This window comes from Trachypithecus francoisi, unplaced genomic scaffold, assembly GCF_009764315.1.
Source record: "Trachypithecus francoisi isolate TF-2019V2 unplaced genomic scaffold, Tfra_2.0 Lachesis_group2, whole genome shotgun sequence".
Lineage (NCBI taxonomy): Eukaryota > Metazoa > Chordata > Mammalia > Primates > Cercopithecidae > Trachypithecus > Trachypithecus francoisi.
The window spans coordinates 101,662,790-101,679,264 of NW_022681465.1; the positions used below are offsets into that span (position 1 = coordinate 101,662,790).

General features: G+C 45.6%; 2 protein-coding genes across 9 annotated transcripts in view; one reads left to right on the forward strand and one right to left on the reverse strand.

Annotated features, from left to right (window-relative positions):
• Window positions 1–2,846: 2,846 nt before the first annotated feature.
• On the reverse strand, window positions 2,847–10,343 carry SERF1A (small EDRK-rich factor 1A). The gene is made up of 3 exons (XM_033179820.1): window positions 10,133–10,343; window positions 9,061–9,169; window positions 2,847–3,225 (listed from the first exon to the last, which is right to left on the reverse strand). Exons 1-3 carry the CDS (start codon window positions 10,137–10,139, stop codon window positions 3,153–3,155), a joined length of 189 nt encoding a protein of 62 aa, XP_033035711.1. The 5' UTR covers window positions 10,140–10,343; the 3' UTR covers window positions 2,847–3,152.
• A 5,317-nt stretch (window positions 10,344–15,660) lies between these two features.
• BDP1 (B double prime 1, subunit of RNA polymerase III transcription initiation factor IIIB) overlaps window positions 15,661–16,475 on the forward strand; it is a 122,880-nt gene continuing 122,065 nt past the window's right edge. For all 8 annotated transcript variants that reach the window (XR_004429858.1, XR_004429857.1, XR_004429859.1 and 5 more), the window contains exon 1: window positions 15,661–16,136. Coding sequence is in view for 5 of the 8 variants with exons in the window: in XM_033179822.1 (XP_033035713.1) it covers window positions 15,925–16,136 (212 nt within the window). In the remaining 3 variants the exon portion in view is untranslated. The remainder of the gene's footprint in view (window positions 16,137–16,475) is intronic.

The window sequence follows — 16,475 nt, forward strand, 5'->3', positions numbered from 1 at the left end:
CAGCACATACCGTGTGATCCCATTTACATAAAATTCAAAAACAGGCAAAACTATTTATGGTGATAATCAGTTGGGATGCATTATCTAAGACGGTGCTGGAAATGTCCTTTATTGTGATCTGAACATAGTATTCATATACGAGTCATTGAAATATACATTTCAAATGCTGGCTGTTTATTATTTCATTGGGATAAATGCCCAAGGAGTTAGTTTTCAAAGAGCTGCTATTTAGAATTTATGGATATTTAGAACTTATTGTATTTTCCCAGATTTTCTATAATGAGCAAGCATTGCAGTTTGAGGATTTGAAAGGTTTGTAGAGACAAAAATTGCATAAGCTGCATGATTATTTCTCACACTTCAGATACTTACCACCTTCATGATTTGCCATATCATGTATTTTTAAAAATACATTTTTTTCTTTTTTTAGATGGAGTCTCGTTCTGTCACCCAGGCTGCAGTGCAGAGGTGTGATCTCAGCTCGCTGCAACCTCCTGAGTTCAAGTGATTCTCCTGCCTCAGCCTCCAGAGTAGCCGAGATTACAGGCACCCACCACAATGCCTGGCTAACTTTTATATTTAAAAATATAGCCGGGCACGGTGGCTCATGCCTGTAATCCCAGCACTTTGGGAGGCCAAGGCTGGCGGATCACCTGAGGTCGGGAGTTCAAGACCAGCCTGACCAACATGGCGAAACCCCGTCTCTACTTAAAACACAAAATTAGCTGGGCATGGTGGCTCATGCCTGTAATCCCAGTACTTTGGGAGGCCAAGGTGGGGAGATCGCCTGAGGTCAGTTCAAGACCAGCCTGACCAATATGGTGAAACCTCATCTCTACTAAAAATACAAAAATTAGCTGGGCGTGGTGGTGTGCGCCTGTAGTCCCAGCTACCCGGGAGGCTGAGGTAGGAGAATTGTTTGAATTCGGGAGGTGGAGGTTGCAGTGAGCCGAGATCGCGCCACTGCACTCCAGCCTGGGCAACAGAGCAATACTCCATCTCAAAAAAAAAAAAAAATACAATTTTTAAAATTTAGTCTTAGCTTTCAATAAGAGGGATTAAAATCTATTATTTTAGTCTGCTCAGCATCCATTCTCCCTTCTTTTGGCAAAGAATCCTAAATTTTTTGGGGGGATGATATAGTTTGGCTGTGTCCCCACTCAAATCTTATCCTGAATTGTAGCTCCTATAATTCCCGTGTGTCATGGGAGGGAACTTCTTAAAAACAAAAAAAATCTAAAAATACAAAAAAAAAAAAAAATTAGCCGGGCGTAGTAGCGGGCACCTGTAGTCCTAGCTACTCGGGAGGCGGAGCTGGTGGTAAGCCAAGATGGCGCCACTGCACTCCAGCCTGGGCGATGGATCGAGACTCCGCCTAAAAAAAAACAAAAATGAAAAAAAAAGTGAAGTTGTAAAAAAAAAAAAAAATCCTGTAGTAAGTTTCTTATCTTTCAGGAATTTATAGGGAAGTAGATTTGAGGATACACATTGTCATTCTCCTTTTCTCAGTGACAGTTTTATGACTTGGCCATCTCTAAAGACAATATATTCCAATATGTAATTGTTACACAGCAAATACATTAGCTGATAAAGTTGTAAGAGGCAATATAATAAATGTTCTTACTCAACTCTGGTCTAAGAGATAACTATGACAATTTCATAAAAATAACAGACCAAGTATTTTTAAGTTGAGAGAGAGAGAGAGTGTGTGTGTGTGTATGTTTTGAGACAGGGTCCCACTCTATCGCCCAGGGTGGAAGGCAGTGATGAAATCTTGGCTCACTGCAGCCTTGACCTTCTGAGCTCAGGTGATCCTCCCACCTTAGCCTCCCAAGTAGCTGGGACTATAGGCGTGCACCACCACACCCAGCTAACTTTTTTTTTTGATAGAGATGGGGTTTTGCTGTGTTGCACAGGCTGGTCTCAACCTCCTGAGTTCAAGTGATCCACCTGCTTCGGCCTCCCAAAATGCTGGGATTATAGGCGTGAGCTACTGTGCCCAGCCTATATAAAATTTTTTTAAGTTTTTGGAAAATGTCAGAAATCAATGTTCCCTTTTAGCCCTATTTTCAAAAACAGGCTAGAGTTTGATAAATGGAACACAATTTCTTACACATGCTACTAACAGAAGAGGCATTCAAAAATAAATGACTGATGGCTGGGTGGGTGGATGACTTGAAATCAGGAGTTCGAGACCAGCCTGGCCAAGATGGTGAAACCCCATCTCTACTAAAACTACAAAAAATTAGCCAGGCATGGAAATGGAGGTTGTAGATTTTTTTTCTGTATTTTTAGTAGAGACAGGGTTTCATCATGTTGGTCAGGCTGGTCTCAAACTCCTGACCTCAAGTGATCCGCCTACTCTGGCCTCCCAAAGTGCTGGGATTACGGGCATGAGCCACCATGCCTGGTCCTGTAAATTGATTTCAGAGCAAAATTATACAAATGGATCTTAACTTCTATTATATATTTAAGTTTACTTCGCCGGGCGCGGTGGCTCAAGCCTGTAATCCCAGCACTTTGGGAGGCCGAGACGGGCAGATCACGAGGTCAGGAGATCGAGACCATCCTGGCTAATACGGTGAAACCCCGTCTCTACTAAAAAATACAAAAAAATTAGCTGGGCGAGGTGGCGGGCGCCTGTAGTCCCAGCTACTCGGGAGGCTGAGGCAGGAGAATGGCGTGAACCCGGGAGGCGGAGCTTGCAGTGAGCTGAGATCTGGCCACAGCACTCCAGCCTGGGCGGCAGAGCGAGACTCCGTCTCAAAAAAAAAAAGTTTACTTCAAAGATCTACTTTATCCTTATCCTTAGAAACTGTGAGGAAAAAAAACTACGTTAACAAAGCTGATGACAAAGATTCTTTATTACATAAGAGATCCTATTATCTGATATTACCTAATAAATTATATATGAATGTTCAATAATAAAAATAATATTCACCAATATGTCACATGCATGGTTAGTGTTTTATTCTTTGAAGACTGTTTCTAAAACATCGCACTAAGTCAAGCTGAAAGGGTAAAGTTTAAAATAGTTTTTAAAGGATAAGTTATAACATATGTAATGACTGTTCACTCTACAAAATCTTGATCTTAGAGTTTATGATACACCCAGTTGGCAGTAGCACCCAGGTTTTCCAAATAGCCAGTCATCACTTTTCTCTTGTCTGCATAGACTTCTTCTCATTAGCTGCCTTCTGCTTTTGTTGCATGATCTCAGAGTCCCTACAACGAGGGAAAAGTCTATAAGTTGTTACAGAAAAACCAATTTTATATTTTCACTTGTTTACTACACATAACCCATTCAGTGTATTAGAAGACAATTGAAAAGATGATATAAACATTCTTGTCTTTCCATTTTCATGGCTGGAGACAAAATGGAAAGACAAAGACTGGAAAGACTTCGAAGTCAGATCTTACTCTGAATACCATCTCTGTTACAATGACCTTGGGAAAATAACCTCAAAGCCCTTACAAAATCCGAGCAATATGTATCAAGGTTGTCACAAGGAATCACTATGAATAGATAAAAGTGTCTGACATTAGGCAGCTACATGTAGAAATAATAGCTATTACTCCTGGTTGTTAACTAGTTAATTCATTCTAATTTTTTTTCTTGAAAGAAGAGGCATTTTATGAACTCTCCTAGATATCCTAACTGGTATCTATAACTAGAACATAGATATTATGAAGGATTTCAGTTTCTCACAAGCAAAAAAGCCCAAAAGCTAGTCACTGAAACTGGATTACACTAAAGAAAAGCTGGATGTTCAGGGTACTTTTTTTTTGTTTTTGTTTTGTTTTTTTTTGAGACGGCGTCTCGCTCTGTCACCCAGGCTGGAGTGCAGTGGCACGATCTCGGCTCACTGCAACCTCCACTTCCCGGGTTGATGCAGTTCTTCTGCCTTAGCCTCCTGAGTAGCTGGGACTAGAGGCCCACGCCACCACACCTAATTTTTGTATTTTAAGTAGAGACGGGGGTTTCACCATATTGGCCAGGCTGGTCTCGAACTCCTGACCTCGTGATCCGCCTGCCTCGGCCTCCCAAAGTGCTGGGATTACAGGCGTGAGCCACTGTGCCCGGCCCTTAACCCTTTTCATCTCTGGTCAAACTGACACATGCCATATAAACTGTGAACTATGATCAGACTACTTTGGTTAGGTGATTCATGAATGAGTCCATGGACCTGTATTTTAAAAATAGACTACACGGCCATGTATTCAACATCTACTGTGTGTCAAGCACTCTACCAGCTCTGGTTAAAGTCCCACAACTCTGACTTACTAAGCTCATATTTCAAAATTTTTAATTATTTATTTATTTTTTTGAGACAGAGTCTTGCTCTGTTGCCCAGGCTGCAGTGCAGTGGCACAATCTTTGCTCACTGCAACCTCCACCTCCCTGGTTCAAGTGATTCTCCTGTTTCAGCCTCCCAGTAGATTACAGGCATGTGCCACCACGCCCAGCTAATTTTTGTATTTTTAGTAGAGAGGGTTTCACCATGTTGGCCAGGCTTGTCTCGAACTCCTGGCCTCAAGTTGATCTGTTCACCTCGGCCTCCCAAAGTGATGGAATTACAAGCGTGAGCTGCTGAGCCTGGCCTGTTTTAACTTTTTGAGGAACTGCTAAACTGATTTCTACAGCCATGACAGTAAGACATTTCTGTAAAGCCAACAGCAAAAACAAAGGAATAGAAGAAAGGCAAAATAGGCCTGTGGCTCACGCCTGTAATCCCAGCACTGAGAGGCTGAGGCAGGTGGATCACATGAGGTCGGGAGTTTGAAACCAGCCCGACCAACATGGAGAAACCCCATCTCTACTAAAAATACAAAATTAGCCGGGCATAGTGGTACATACCTGTAATCCCAGCTAATTGGGAGGCTGAGGCAGGAGAATCACTTGCACCCAAGAGGTGGAAGTTGCGGTGAGCCGAGATTGCGCCACTGTACTCCGCCTGGGTAACAAGAGCGAAACTCAGTCTCAAAAAAAATAAATAAAAATAAAGAAAAGGCAAAATAACACAGCTACAGGCTGTTCTGCCTATGAAGTAGCCAATCTTTATTTCTTTACTTTCCTAATAAACTTGCTTTCACTACAAAAAAAAAAAAAAAAACACAGCTACAAAGAAATGAAGTACAGTGGGCCGGGCGCGGTGGCTCAAGCCTGTAATCCCAGCACTTTGGGAGGCCGAGATGGGTGGATCACGAGGTCAGGAGATCGAGACCATCCTGGCTAACACGGTGAAACCCCGTCTCTACTAAAAAAATACAAAAAATTAGCCGGGCGAGATGGCGGGCGCCTGTAGTCCCAGCTACCCAGGAGGCTGAGGCGAGAGAATGGCGGAAACCCGGGAGGCAGAGCTTGCAGTGAGCTGAGATCCGGCCACTGCACTCCAGCCTGGGCAACAGAGCGAGACTCCGTCTCAAAAAAAAAAAAAAAAAGAAATGAAGTACAGTGGAAAAACAACCACGACAGTTTCTTCCCTATCTGAAACCAAGCTCTGCTGTGCTTACTGTATGACCTTAGTAATGTTACTGAAGTTTAGAGTCTCAGTTTCCTATTCTACACATTAGTGTTAATACCATTTTTCAGGGTTATGATGAATAAATAATGCATATAGAACATCTAGTACAGAACTTAAGGAGTGCATATTTGGTAAACAATGACAATTTCTTTTTCTTTCTTTTTTTTGAGACGAAGTCTCGCTCTCGTCCCCCAGGCTGGAGTGCAATGACGCGATCTTGGCTCACTGCAACCTCCCCCTCCTGGGTTCAAGTGATTCTCTTGCCTCAGCCTCCTGAGTAGCTGGGATTACAGGTGCCTGTCACCATGCCCAGTTAATTTTTGTATTTTTAGTAGAGACGGGGTTTCACCATGTTGGCCAGGCTGGTCTCGAACTCCTGACATCAGGTGATCCACCCGTCTCAGCCTCCTGAAGTGTTTGGATTACAGGCGTGAGCCACTGCACCCGGCCAACAATGACAATTTCTGAACCAAGCTAGACTAGGTTCTCCAATAAAAATACTACTGCAGGGTCACTGATTTATACCATGTTCATTTTTAGTCTAATGTGAGTAAACAGAAATTGAAGGCAAAGCTTATCACTTTAATAATAAATGTTAGGGCCGGGCATGGTGGCTCACATCTGTAATTCCAGCACTTTGGGGGACTGAGGTGGGCAAATCACTTGACCCCAGAAGTTCAAGACCTGCCTGGACAACATGATCAAACCCCATTTCTACCCAAAATACAAAAACTATCTGGGATTGGTGGTGTGCCCTTGTAGTCCCAGCTACTCAGAAGGCTGAGGTGGGAGGGTCACTTGAGCCTGGGAGGTAGAGCTTGCAGAGAGGCGAGACTACGGCACTGCACTCCAGTCTGGGTCACAGAGTAAGACTCCATCTCCAAAAAAAAAAAAAAAAAACACCAAATAAAGTGTCAGGACCTTTGCCTTAAATTAAGGTCTTTAATCTCATTAATCAATGATTCTTACTAGTGGCTGCACATCAGAATCACCTGGGAGCTGTTTTAAGTTCAGTTTAAGGTATAACTGGGTGGGGTGGGAGGCTGGAGGAGGGATAGCACCAGGAGAAATAACTAATGTAAATGACGAGTTGATGCGTGCAGCAAACCAACATGGCACATGTATACCTATGTAACAAACCTGCACATTGTGCACATGTACCCTAGAACTTAAAGTATAACAAATAAAAAAAATTAAAAAAAAAACGTATAACTGGGCCATCGCGGGGCTCACGCCTGTAATCCCAGCACTTTGGGAGGCTGAGGTGGGTGGATCACTTGAGGTCAGTAGCTTGAGACCAGCCTGGCCAACATGGTGAAACCCTGTCTCTACTAAAAATACAAAAATTAGCCGGGCGTGGTGGTGGGCACCTGCAATTCCAGCTACTTGGATTGCTGACGCAGGAGAATTCGCTTAAGCCCTGGAGGCAGAGGTTGCAGTGAGCCAAGATCACACAACTGCACTCCAGCCCAGGCAACAGAATAAGACTGTGTCTTCAAAACAAACAAACAAAAAAAGGTATGACCTAAGTACAATAAAATTTACCTAGGGTGCTTTTTAATGCTCGACCTCAGACCAATTAAATCATAACTGGACGAAAGATAAATGTTTGAGCATAGAGATATCCCAATTACCCCGATTTGATCATTACACATACAGGTTTTTTTTTTTTTTTTTTTTTTTTTGAGATGGAATTTCGCTCTTGTTGCCCAGGCTGGAGCGCAATGGTAAGATCTCAGTTCACCGCAACCTCCGCGTCCCAGGTTCAAGTGATTCTCCTGTCTCAGCCTCTCAAGTAGCTGGCAGTACAGGTATTCACCACCACACCCGGCTAATTTTATGATTTTAGTAGAAACGGGGTTTCTCCATGTTGGTCAGGCTGGTCTTGAGCTCCCGACCTCAGGTAATCGGCCCACTTCGGCCTCCCAAAGTGCTGGGATAACAGGCATGAGCCACCACACCCAGCCAGTTTCCTTTAGTTCTTGCTGTTTTGAGACAGGGTCTCACTCTGTCACCCAGGCTGGAATGCAGTGGCAGGATCTCAGCTCTCTGCAACCTCCGCCTCCCAGGTTCAAGTGATTCTCCTGGCTTAGCCTCCCAAGTGGCTGGGACTACCCAGCCCACATACAGGTATTAAAATATCACATGTACCCCCAAAATATGTACAACTATCGTACTTCAAGTTTTTAAAAAACAAAAAATCAGAACTGAGCATAAGGCAAGGCTTGAGTAGCTGTCGAGGTTTCCCAGGTGATTCTAATGTGCAGCCAGGCTTGAGAACCCCTAACAAGCCACACTGAAGCACGTGCAGTCACTTACTCACTTAACCTCCAAGTTCCATATGGACAACATGATTTGAGAATAAAATTAAGCTTTGATTAGCTCTTTCAGAAACATGAATGTACTTTTTTTACTTAAGCTGCAGTCTAAAGTATTTCTGTAGCAGTTTTACATTGGCACATATAGTCATATATTAAGGCTATGTACATGAATTCTCTCCAGTGCAACGGATCTTCAGAAATCAGCATAGCTAGCTATTATACATATACTTTTTTACATCTTCTTCAGAACTGTTATCATTATATTAACAATTGAGTCACTTGTCATCCAGACTAGTTTGGGTAGGCTGTCTGCTTTGAAAATCTTGTAACTCTAGCACCTCACAGTGTTTTGGATATGGAAGATGTTATTTTGCTGAATAAAGCTTTTTTTTTTTGAGATGGAGTTTCCTGCTTAGTACCCAGGCTGGAGTGCAATGGCGCGATCTTCACTCACTGCAACCTCCCCCTCCTCGGTTCAAGCGATTCTCTGCCTCAGCCTCCCAAGTAGCTGGGATTACAGGCATGCACCACTACACCCTGCTAATTTTGTATTTTTATTAGAGATAGGGTTTCACTATGTTGGTCAGGCTGGTCTCGAATTCCTGATCTCAGGTGATTCACCCACCTTGGCCTCCCAAAATGTTGAGCTTATGGGCTTAAGCCACTGCACCCAGCCTATAAAGTTCTTATGGTTGTGGAGGAGCTGCATGAGTCTCTGCGAAAAAAATAATAGCTTCAGAGCTTTACGTGCTTTATCTATGGGTTGAGATGGCTACCCCACGTGGTTTTAGTCTGCCTGGCACAAATCATTAGGCCCTGTTCTACCGAGGGCTTAACAAAATGCTTTTTGTTCCCCAGAAATGAGGCCTTTTTTTTTTTTTTTTTCAGACAGGGTCTAACTCTGCCACCCAGGCTGGAGTGCAGTGGTGCAATCGCAGCTCACTGCAGCCTTAACCTCCTGGGCTCAGGCAATTCTCCCGCCTCAGCCTCTGGAGTAGTCAAGACCACAACCATGTGCCACCATGCCTGGCCAATTAAAAAAAAAATTTTGTAGATACAGGGGCTGGTTATGTTGTCCAAGTTGATCTCAAACTCTTGGCTTCAAGCAGTCCTCCCAAACTGCTGGGATTACAGGCATGATAAAACACACCTAGCCCAAAATGTGGCTTCAATCACAACGTCAGCGACTTTAGAATTAAATTAGTACCACTTACCTCTGCTTTCTCTGAGAGGCAGTCAAGCTATCCTCTTTTCTCTTACCCTTGCTAATTTCCTGGGTTTTCTTCATGTTTTTCTGGCGGGCAAGTTCTCGTTGATTTCCACCTACAAAGTCAAACAGTCATGCTCTTTTCCCATCTCCAAAATTATTAATAATTCCAATGAACAGGTCTTGTTTAAATGCATCTTTAGTTTATGTTTTAATAGATAAACCAGCAGAGTAACAGACTGATGGTGTTCCCAGATCTGACAAAAAGGAAGTGGCTTAAAGGCAAACACTTAAAGACTTAAGAGTATTATCATCCCAATCAAGGTGGTCACTAGCTATAAATACCAGATATTTTAAAACAGATACTCGAATCTTGGGCCAGTATCCCAAAATAAGTTCTGGCTTTTGAGGGGAGTGGGTGGAAGGAGAAAGCTAGACACAGAGATCACAAGTTCAGCCCATCACTTGAGAGTTATCCTTATCCCCATGCAGAGGCGAAGAGGGATGGATGGGGACTGAACAGATTGAAGGTAACCCTGCGAAAGGCAATGTGGGCCCTTTACATCCTTATTCTAGCCACAACCCTGCAAGGTAGGCTTCATTGTTCTCATTTTGCAGAACAGTCTGACCTAATACCTAGGACTAGTAGAAACGAGCATCAAATTTAGGACCGGCTCTAAAGCCTCCTGTTTTTTCGACTATTAGCTGCGAGCGCCAAACAAAAGAACCAGGGAGGCGACTCACTGGAGTTCCCGGTCCTCATTAGGCCTTAAGACTTGAAGTTATCAGCTATAAACCTCCTCCAAACAAGGACCCTCCCCGGGCGGCCGTGTCTACATCTCCAGGGTCTGTTCTTTACCGCACAAACTCGCACCTAAGAGACAGGCACCCGTCCGGCCTGAGAAGCCGGACCAGAACTACCCGCGAGCTCTCTCTGCGGACTGAAGCTGGGATTCCCGCCCTGCAGGACCCAAGGGGATTCTCCAGCCGGACCCCGCCTCCCCCGCCCGCCGCGCCTCAGCGCTAGACTCCCACGCCGGACGCTCCCCGCAGCTTCCCATCCCAGTCTGCACACTCACGGGCCATGCCGACCACCGAGGGAGCCTGGAAGAGAGCAACTAGGAAAAGCAACGGCTCCCTGGCACTCTGGGCTACTACTGTCACCACTGTTGTCCAAGAAGGCTAAGCCGGCGTGGGCCCTCCGCCCGGCTGCGCCTACGCTCTGCTCCGCCATTGGCCCCGCCCACTGGAGGCCAGACAACAGCTGGCTGCGTGGCCGGCGCGTCACTGCGCGTGCGCGGCCGGGGCTCCGAAGCTCGTGGAGGCTTGGCCGCGCCAGGAGCCCTGCTGCAACACATGCCTGGGAGATCCCAGAGAGAGCCCAGAAAGCGGGTTCTGTTCTGACTGAGGGATAGGCGTGTGTGGATTTTCCCTACTGTGCACCAGGCACAGGGGCAGGGCTCCACCAGCTCCCCACCTTTTTTTTTTTTTGATAGAAAATGACAATAAACTCTACAATATATTACTTTTTGGCAAAGAACATTAGCTTTCATTCATCCCCTTGCGGAGGCGGAGAGTGGTGGATGGGAACTGAACAGATTGAGGGTAACTCTGCAAAAGGCACGGCTTATCCTTTACATATTTTCCTTCCTCATTCTAAACGCAACCCCGCAAAGTAGGCTTCATTGTTTTCATTTTGCGGAAGAGACAGACTTAACCGACTAGGAATTGTTATGAGAATAAAATTTAAGACGGACTCTAAAGCCTATTTATTTTCCAGTTTATCCCAGTGCCCTTGTCACGATCTACAGTGCTTTAGTAGTTTTCGGCTACTGACTCTGTGCTTAGGTTGTTTGGTGGGGAGAGGATGGCAGGGAGTGCAGTCTTAACCACCATTCAGAATAGCCCAGAATAACCTCGGAACCTAGGTAAAAGCTGTGGACCATCTGCCATTGGTAGAAACACGTGTAGAGATGCTTCTGTGGCTCATGTAGCATATAATTACATTGTTCACCTCTGTCATTGTTACACACACACAAGAATAAAAACAAAAGAAAACATTGTTACAAACTGAGATGATTTGGATACCCCACATTGCCCTATATTTTAAAAACTTTTATTTTGGAAGATCTGACATTTATACAGTACAAAAGCATTAGTAATAAGGATAACGAATCCTCAAGGAGATACGACCAAACTTCAATTATTACCTCATACAATCGTCTATTTTAGAGAAAGTGGAGAAAGTGAAGACTGAGGAGCTCTGGAGATGAACTGTCTAGGTTGAAAGTCCATCTCGGCCGGGCGCGGTGGCTCAAGCCTGTAATCCCAGCACTTTGGGAGGCCGAGACGGGCGGATCACGAGGTCAGGAGATCGAGACCATCCTGGCTAACATGGTGAACCCCGTCTCTACTAAAAAAATACAAAAAACTAGCCGGGCGCGGTGGCGGGCGCCTGTAGTCCCAGCTACTCCGGAGGCTGAGGCAGGAGAATGGCGTGAACCCGGGAGGCGGAGCTTGCAGTGAGCTGAGATCCGGCCACTGCACTCCAGCCTGGGCGACAGAGCGAGACTCCGTCTCAAAAAAAAAAAAAAAAAAAAAAAAAAAAAAAAAGAAAGTCCATCTCTACTAATTAGCTATGTCAACTTGGACACTATTTCATTATGTTAAAGCTTTCTTATCTGTAAAATGGGGAGGCATGTACCTCCTTCATTAACTAAATTAATGTATATGAAGTACTAGGTCCCCAGCATATGGTAGCATTCAATATGTTAGCTCTGTCATTATTCCTTCAAATTCAGAGAGCCGGGCACACATCACTATCCTATCCCCACACCCCACCTTTCTTCCTTAATACTGCTAACGTCTGTTTCCACTGAGTGAAGTAACTTGAAAGGAAAAGATTGACTTTCTGGTACCGTGTTTTGTTTTGGAGACAGTGTCTCACTCTGTTGCCCAGACTGGAGTACACTGGTGCAGTCTCGGCACACTGCAGCCTCAGCCTCCCGGGTTCAAGCAATTCTTGTGCCTCAGCCTCCCAGTAGCTAGGATTACTAGATCTTTAGAGATAAGATCATCTAAAGAGGGAATGGGGTGGGATTGGAAGGTAAGTGGTAGAGTTGGTTTTTTATTTGCTTGTTTTGTTTTGTTTTTTAGATAGAGTCTCACTTTGTCACCCAGGCTGGAGTGCAGTGGCGGGATCTCAGCTCACTGCAAGCTCCGCCTTCTGGGTTTACGCCATTCTCCTGCCTCAGCCTCCTGAGTAGCTGGGACTACAGGCGCCCGCCACCACGCCTGGCTAATTTTTTTTTAGTAGAGACGGGGCTTCACCGTGTTAGCCAGGATGGTCTCGATCTCCTGACCTCGTGATCCGCCCGCCTCGACCTCCCAAAGTGCTGGGATTACAGGCGCGAGCCACCGCGCCCCGGCCGGTAGGTGGTAGAGTTGTTTTTGTATGTTCTCTCAATTTAATGTCACTGAACATTATTCTTTGCAGCTGGAAAATTTTGCAGTTTTTAAGTCATAGGGCTACATGTGATATACCCCATGTACACAAAACGTGTTGGGTATGTCTCTCAGAGAAAAGTAGAGATTTAAAAAATTACTATGATGCCACTGAGAATTTACTCCACAAACTTGTGTAACAAATGTCTTATGACTTTTTATTTAATAATAAAACTTAATCTGATTCTGATCCCATCCCTTTACTGGTGGGAAATTAAATCTTAGTCACTATTTACTTTCTGACCTGTAAAAACTTGGGAGAATGCCCTAGTCTCTTAAGTGGAACAGAAGCCCATCTGGGGAAAGGCCCTGTGTCTTCGGTTTGTATAAGAATATGCTGTTCAAAGCTGTGTAGTCCTGGCAGTGGCTCCAAGATTCCTGAGACATCTGTAGCGGGGGATTCTCTCAAATTCTTGAGATTCTTTAGAGAAAACTGAGATCCCGTTCTTTTTCCAGAGTATTGCAGGGAGCCCACAGAATCCACAGACCTTCCCTTCCTTTCCCTTCCGTTCTTCCTTTCCCTCTCTCTCTCTGTTTTTTTTTTTTTTTTTTTTTTTTTTTTTTTTGAGACAGGGTCTCACTTTGTCACCCAGGCTGGAGTGCAGTAGTGTGATCTTGGCTCACTGCAACTTCTGCCTCCTGGGCTCAAGCAATCCTCCAACCTCAGCCTCCTGAGTAGCTGGGATTACAGGCGCAAGCCACCATGCTCAGCTAATTTTTGTATTTTTGGTAGAGATAGGGTTTCACCATGTTGGCTAGGCTGGTCTTGAACTCCTGGGTTCAAGTGATTCACCCGCCTCAGCCTCCCAAAGTGCTGGGATTACAGGCACAAGCTGTGCCTGGCCTTCATTTTCTTCATAGTCTTAGAGACATATCTTTTCTCTTCTCTGCTTTCAGTCTTGCCTTCCTACTCTCAAAAGCACTTGCCTCTTTTTTGTTCTCCCTTTAGGTGATCTATTTCTTCAGTCAGTTCAGGATTTTATTCCTTTGACATTTTATTATTAATGTATTACCATATTCTTGTAGGATTTTCTTTTCCTTCCAAGAAGAAAGTCACACTTTTGTGTTCCCATGAGTCAGGGGATTTGTATCACTGGTTCAAATGTTGGCCCAATACCTCCAAGGCCAACCTCAGCTCTGGCTATTTTTCCTCTCATCATAGAGGACTTCCCTAGCCACTCTACTGCCAGCCTCCCTCCCATTAATTCCTATCACATTGTCCTGTACATTTTTTTTCTTATTATTATTACATTTTTGTTTTAGAGAAGAGGTTTCCTCTGTCACCCAGGCTGGAGGGCTGTGGCACTATCATAGCTCACTGCAGCCTGGACCTCCTGCCTCAGCCTTCCAGGTGGCTGGGGCTAGAGGTGGCAGCCATCACAGCCACCACATGTGGGTAGTTTGTTTTAGGAGTTTCAATATTTTGAGCAGGTTGATCTGGAAGTCTTGGGCTCAAGAGATCCTCCCACTTCAGCCTCCTCAGTAGCTGGGATTATAGGCGTGCCCCGCCATGCCCAGCGTTCAATCCTTAAATTTCTTTCATGACATTTGATAAATTTTATTTTATTGTAATTAATTAATTCATTTAAGACATTCTCACTCATTCTGTCGCCCAGGCTGGAGTGCGGTGGTGCCATCTTGGCTCCCGGCAGCCTCCACCTCCAGGGTTCAAGCGATTCTCCTGTCTCAGCCTCCCATAGCTGAGATTACAGGCTTGCACCACCAGGCCTGGCTCATTTTTGTATTTTCAGTAGAGACGCGGAGTTTAACCATGTTGGCCAGGCTGGTCTCGAATTTCTGACCTCAAGCAATCTGCCTTGCCTTAGCCTCCCAAAGTGCTGGGATTACAGGCATAAGCCACCATGCCTGGCCTGATACATTTTAAAAATAGCTTGTTCATTTCTTTTTTGTATTTTCTCCTTCCAAACCCAGAATGTCTTGTTTACTGCTACTTCCTGAAGCAGATTAAGAATACTCACAATAATTTACAAAGTTTCAACTATAATAATTTTTAAACAGGCTGGAGTATAGTGGCAAGATCTTGGGTGATACATTCATGTTAAAAAGTGCACAAAGGGCTGGGCGCGGTGGCTCACGCCTGTAATCCCAGCACTTTGGGAGGCCGAGGCGTGCGGATCACAAGGTCAGGAGATTGAGACCACCCTGGCGAACACGGTGAAACCCCGTCTCTACTAAAAATACAGAAAAATTAGCCGGGCGTGGTGGAGGGCGCCTGTAGTCCTAGCTTCTTGGGAGGCTGAGGCAGGAGAATGGCGTGAACCCGGGAGGCGACGGAGCTTGCAGTGAGCGGAGATCGCACCACTGCACTCCAGCCTGGGAGACAGAGCGAGACTCCTCCGTCTCAAAAAAAAAAAAAAAAAAAAGTACACAAGGAGGTTGGGGCGTGGTGGCTCACGTCTGTAATCCCAGCAGTTTGGGAGGCCAAATCGGGTGGATCGCTTGAGCCCAGGAGTTCAAGATCAGCTCGGGCAACATAATGAACCCGGTCTCCAATAAATATACAAAAAAAAAAAAATTAGCCGTTTCTGGTGGCGCGCGCCTGTGGTCCCAGCAACTTGGGAGGCTGAGACGGGAGAATCGCCTGAGCCCGAGAGGTGGAGACTGCAGTGAGCCAAGATCGCGCTACTGTACCACTCCTGCCTAGGGGACAGAGCAAGACCCTGTCTCAAAGGAAAAAAACAAAAACAAAAAAGTACACAAGAGCGTACGGTAAATGGTCTTCCTACCACGATGTGTTTTCCAGAAACCCATTCCTCTCCTGGGAGGTAACTATTATCAGTTTCTTCACATCAGCATTTAATCTATGTCTACTCAATTTAGAATTTCCAAACCCTTCATGACCTTCTAAAAACAAAATCGGCCAGCGATTTTAATACTTCCAGTAAAGGTTTGAACTGAGAAGTCGACTGTCTTCTTTTCCTCTTTTCAACTACTCCTAAGGACTCCTGGAGAAGAAAGAGCATATATCTCTGCATCTCAATTTCTGGTCCGCAGGTAACCCAGTCTCAGTAGCTTGGTAGTTACCATGGCTCCCAGTGCTGTGCGTCTGACGTCATTCTGCGGCGCTGGCCTTGGCGCAATCAGTTCCGGCGCCCTGTGAGGGCGGGGGAGCTGGGAGGAGGGTGAAATTTAGCCATCAGTGTGTGGCAGGGTCATGAAAAAGCGGCGGCGGCGGCAGAGAGGAGGAGGAGGCGGCGGCGGAGTGAAACTGCGGTAGCTGCCCCCTGGGCTGGTAGTGTGGCTTTGTGGGGAGGGCGTAGTTCCTAATCTCCTTTCCCGGCAGCCGCCGGGGCTCGGGGCTGTGAGCGGCCGTCAAGGCTGCCTCCCCGGGCCCCCTGCCTCCGCCATGTTCCGCAGGGCACGCCTTAGCGTGAAGCCGAATGTCAGGCCTAGTGTAGGCGCCAGGGGCTCCACAGCTCCCAATCCCCAGCGTGGGCAGGAGTCTCCCAGGCCGCCGGAGCCTGCCACGGACTCTACTTCCAAGCCAGCGGAGCCCACAGATGTACCCGCAGTCGATTTCGGTGGAGCAGAGCCCCAAGAAAAGGCTCCTAGGAGCAGGTAAGAGCTTGCAGAGAGAAGAATTTTCATTTGCCCTGCCTCTCCTGGCCTGTCACCTGGAAGCTGAGCAAATGAATTTTATCATAGGAGTCCGCTGTCGTTTGCAGTAAGCCGTTCATTTGAGGCTTGATGAAACCACTCCAAACTGCAGTTTGGTTGTCTGGCGTGCAGGGTGTGGCTTATGTGGATTTTGTCAAGGTCTGTAGATTCTCGGAGAGGAGACCATGTCTTCAAGTGGTGGTGGGGAGAATCGGGGTATGGCAGTCCTGAAGTGAAGAATAGCCACACTATTCATTTGAGAGTTTAGGTCACCATAGTTTTCATCCTTCTGGAGTGCTT